We start from the raw sequence: 3,925 nt of genomic DNA, 5'->3' as shown, positions 1-3,925 counted from the left end.
GAAGGTGTCAAAACTGATTTGAAACCTGAAGAAGTTGGAGGTAACCTTACTTTTGCTGTAAAGATATTAATTACCAACATAAAATAAAGGAAAAATTATAAGTGGTCACTAAGTAGAATACAACATACCTGCTCAGGCACAGGCAACACATAATTCGGATCAAAGTGAAATCTGCCAACTACAAAATACTATTAAGCTGCTTGAACAAAACCAAAACAAGACCTTGATAATCATCAAGGTGAAATTGCAGTTTTGCAGCATGTACATCAAAAGAAACTGGCAGAGATGAGTCGCCGGTATCGAGAGGAACTAAATGACTCTGAAGAAAGAATTAAAAAACTTGAAAATCAGTTACAGCAAGGTGACTCAGGAGTAACAGTAACTGATGAGTCTAAAATCTGTGACTTGCAAAAAACGATTCGGGTTCTACAAACTGAAAAACTAGAGTCTGCCAGGAAGATCGAAGAACTTGAGGATCAACTAAAAGATATAAATGAACAATTATCTTTGGCACAAAATGACACAGAGGTCTTGAAGAGAGAAAAAGAGCAGCTCAGTGTGGAAAAGCAACAAATACTGGAACAGTGTGAAACCCTGAAGCTGGAAAGCAGTCAATTGCAGCCTTCTGTGATGGAGCAGAAAGAGGAGGAAATTGGGAATTTATGGAAAACCAGTGAACAAATAAAAGCCCAGTTGCAGGAAGACACACACAACACTCCAGCAGACAATTCTGATAGTTTTCAAAAAACAAAAGTTAAAAGTCTTCATATAGAAAACGGAAGTGAAAAACACGACCTGCGTAACCATGAAACTGTAAAAGGAGAGAAAGGAATCCAACAACAGGAACTTGAAATTCAACTTGTAAATGAAAAGACTAGGATTTTAACCAACCAGATTGATCAGCTGTCTGAAGATGAAGTTGGTCAACTCACTCAAGCTATCCCGCAACAAGCTCTTCAGGCTAAAACTTATTCAGGAAAACTTGATATGATTCCACCCCAGCCCTTGGCTGCGTCATCACATACCTCCCAGTCAGCAGAGGTCCAAGAGCTGAGACAATCACTGCAAGAAAAAGAGGCCACCATTTGGATGCTCCAGGAAAATAACCACAGGTTGACTGATGCAATTGCTGCCACCACAGACAGAGAAAACAAAGAACATGAAGAAATGGATTCTGAAATTAAACAGCTAAAGGATAAACAAGATGTGTTAAAAACTTTACTGAAGGAGAAAGACCTCTTCATCCAAGCCAAAAGTGATCAGTTACTTTCTTCCATTGAAAAGCTCACTGACAAAGTGAATGAAAACGAGTTGTTGAGGCAAGCAATAACCAACCTAAAAGAGAGGATATTAATTTTAGAAATGGTCATTTCTCAACTCAAAGGGGAAAATGAAAACATGATAGAAACATCCCAAGAAAAGGAAATGGAGTATCAAGCATTACAAGAGACCAACATGAAGTTCTCTGTGATCCTGCTAGAACAAGTGTACGAGTGCCAGTCCATGAAGGGGCAAGCTCTTGCCTTTGAGCAGCTGTTACTAGAAAAAGAAGATGGCAAGGCTGGGGACTTAAGTCAGCTTTAAAAGCACTTGAATCCATGCAGGAGAAGACCATCCTATTTCAGCAAGAGAGAGACCAAGTCACCTTGTCTCTAAAGCACCAACAGATGGCAAACCAGACCTTAGAGCAAGAGGTTCAACACTTACGTGACAAAGAATTACACTTAAAGCAGGAGGTACAAAGCCTGAGGAGCCATCTTCTAGAATCAGAAGATTCTTACAGCTGGGAAATTTGGGCTGCAGAGAAGAGAGAGATGAACCTGAGAGAGAAAGTCACACTATTGGAGGAAAAGCTGCTCTCCTCTTATAATGCAAGTCACCAAGCCAGTGTGCAGGTAGAGTCCCTGCAGAAACAGGTGCGTTTCCTCTCCCAAGAGAGGGATGAGAAGGCACTGCAGCTTTCACTCTACCAGGAACAAGGAAAGCAGTATGCCATGTCACTTACTAACCTGCAAAAGGTTCTAGAGCATTCCCAACAAGAAGAAAAAGCTATGTATTCCATTGAATTAGAAGAGGAAAGACAACGTACAACCGAATGGAAGGAAAAGGCAGAAAATCTAGAAAGAGAAGCATTGTTATTACAAGAACGCTTGGATGAAGCCAACCTTGTGTTGGATTCAGCAACCAGACTTACACAACAGTTCCATCGAAAGGAAGAACAGATTGAACAAAGTGAGCTTCCACGAGAAATACTGGATGATGCACCAAAGAAATGAATGAACTCGGAAAATGGCACAGAAGGAAAAGTGGACAAAGCCCTAATGAGAAACCTGCTCATTGGGCATTTCCAGACACTGAAAAATCAGTGTCCCAAAGTGTTAAGGTTAATGGGAAGCATCCTGGGCACTCAAAAGGAGGAAATGGAGCAGTTGCTGAGTGGAGATGATGGTGGTGTTACTAAGTGGATGATGGGATGGCTTGCAGGAGGATCCCAATGTGTCCCCAACACACCTTTGACACCAAATGAGCAACCTGGGCTTAATAGTTCTTTTTAAAAACTTTTTGTCCAATTTCTGGAAACAGAATCTCATTCATCCATTCCATCACCAAAACTTTCTGCTCGTGCCATGAAGTGTCTAGACTCCAGAGGAAGGAGAAAGGAACGTGCCAATGTACCAAGAAGTGTGACAGATGCAGCAGAATTCAGAGCTGGTAAAAGAGAGGCTGTGAATCCATTCTTGGCACCGCGTTCTGCGGCTGTGCCACTGATTAGCCTAGATGGACTTGGAACTGGTGGACCTGGGAATCTCCTTTTGAATCCCATCGCAGACTTCATGCCTACCTTTACACCACTGCCAGTGTCACCAGACAATAGCGCGAGGGTTGTACTAAAGGACCTTTGAAAGCAATTCAAACTGATTCTCAAGCCAGGGATGAGTTAGCACTTTAAAGAAGAAATAACATTTTGTTCTTTTTATAAAGTGGCCTTTTCAAAAAGAAGTGGTATATTTGTAGGGACAAAGAAGAAAGTTGATCCACAGAAGTTCCAGGTATTTTGTCTCCCCCTCCCCATTTTTAGTGTGTGTTTGTTTGCTGTAGCACTGTTTTAAAATAAATTTCTCTTTGTTTACCGTAGTCCTCTTTTTGATATTTTGTTCTGATGCTATCAGGTAATCAACAGCAATAATAATTATAGCTCCAACCCCTTGTTTTAGGATTATATTTGTTATATTTAATTGTATTAAGATAAAAAATGATACATTTATATAACAGACAGAAGAAAAATCCAACCCATAGGAAACCCATATGAAAAAGATACATACCTCAGAATTTGGGCTAGCTGAAAACAAAATATGATGTAGCAAAAAGTTGTAAATACTTTAGTTTATAAAAGAAAACACTGTATAACTACTAAAAGAAAATTTCAATGGGAGGGCCTGAACATGAAGTTTAGTGGATAAATTCTTAGATTTGTTTAATCCAAATACTATGACACCTATCCATTTTACTTCATTCTATAAAAGAGTCACTTGACGTTCATTTCCTTTTCTAGATGTTACATATGTCCAGAAGGAAGATGACATTTGTTAGTCAGACCCAAAGTATAATCACATGCATCCTTTTTAATTTGTAAGAATGTATCATTAAATATCTAGACTGTTTACATACTTTGCTGGGCCCTTCAGGAATGCTTATAAACCCATTTTTAAAAATGTTCGATCAAGGAAAAAGTGGGTAGAGAAATAAAACATTACAGAGTTTTGAAAGATGAAAAAGTGAACAAAGGGGTAGTTAAATTCTTTCTTATTTTGGTAAATTAAGGTAAAAGATAAATCAAAAGTTTATAGCTGAAGTCAGGTGATATCACATCAGAGAAGTGAGAAAGCAGATAATGTAGCAAATGCTTCTCTGACACCTGTAATTT

The 3,925-nt window shown here is 39.0% G+C and overlaps 1 protein-coding gene across 1 annotated transcript; it reads left to right on the top strand.

The window, feature by feature from the left end:
• Nucleotides 1-285: 285 nt before the first annotated feature.
• LOC124088311 (thyroid receptor-interacting protein 11-like) lies at nucleotides 286-2,942 on the top strand. Its single transcript, XM_046437844.1, is given in 2 exon segments — nucleotides 286-1,576; nucleotides 1,579-2,942. Coding segments are annotated over 2 exon segments (2,655 nt in total).
• Nucleotides 2,943-3,925: the final 983 nt, after the last annotated feature.

The sequence above is a fragment of the Marmota monax genome, unplaced genomic scaffold (genome assembly GCF_021218885.2).
Source record: "Marmota monax isolate L192 unplaced genomic scaffold, Marmota_monax_Labrador192_F-V1.1 WCK01_AAM20220418_F8-fsc00109, whole genome shotgun sequence".
NCBI lineage: Eukaryota > Metazoa > Chordata > Mammalia > Rodentia > Sciuridae > Marmota > Marmota monax.
Note: the sequence above shows the minus strand (reverse complement) of the source record. Positions and strands in the feature narration are given on the sequence as shown.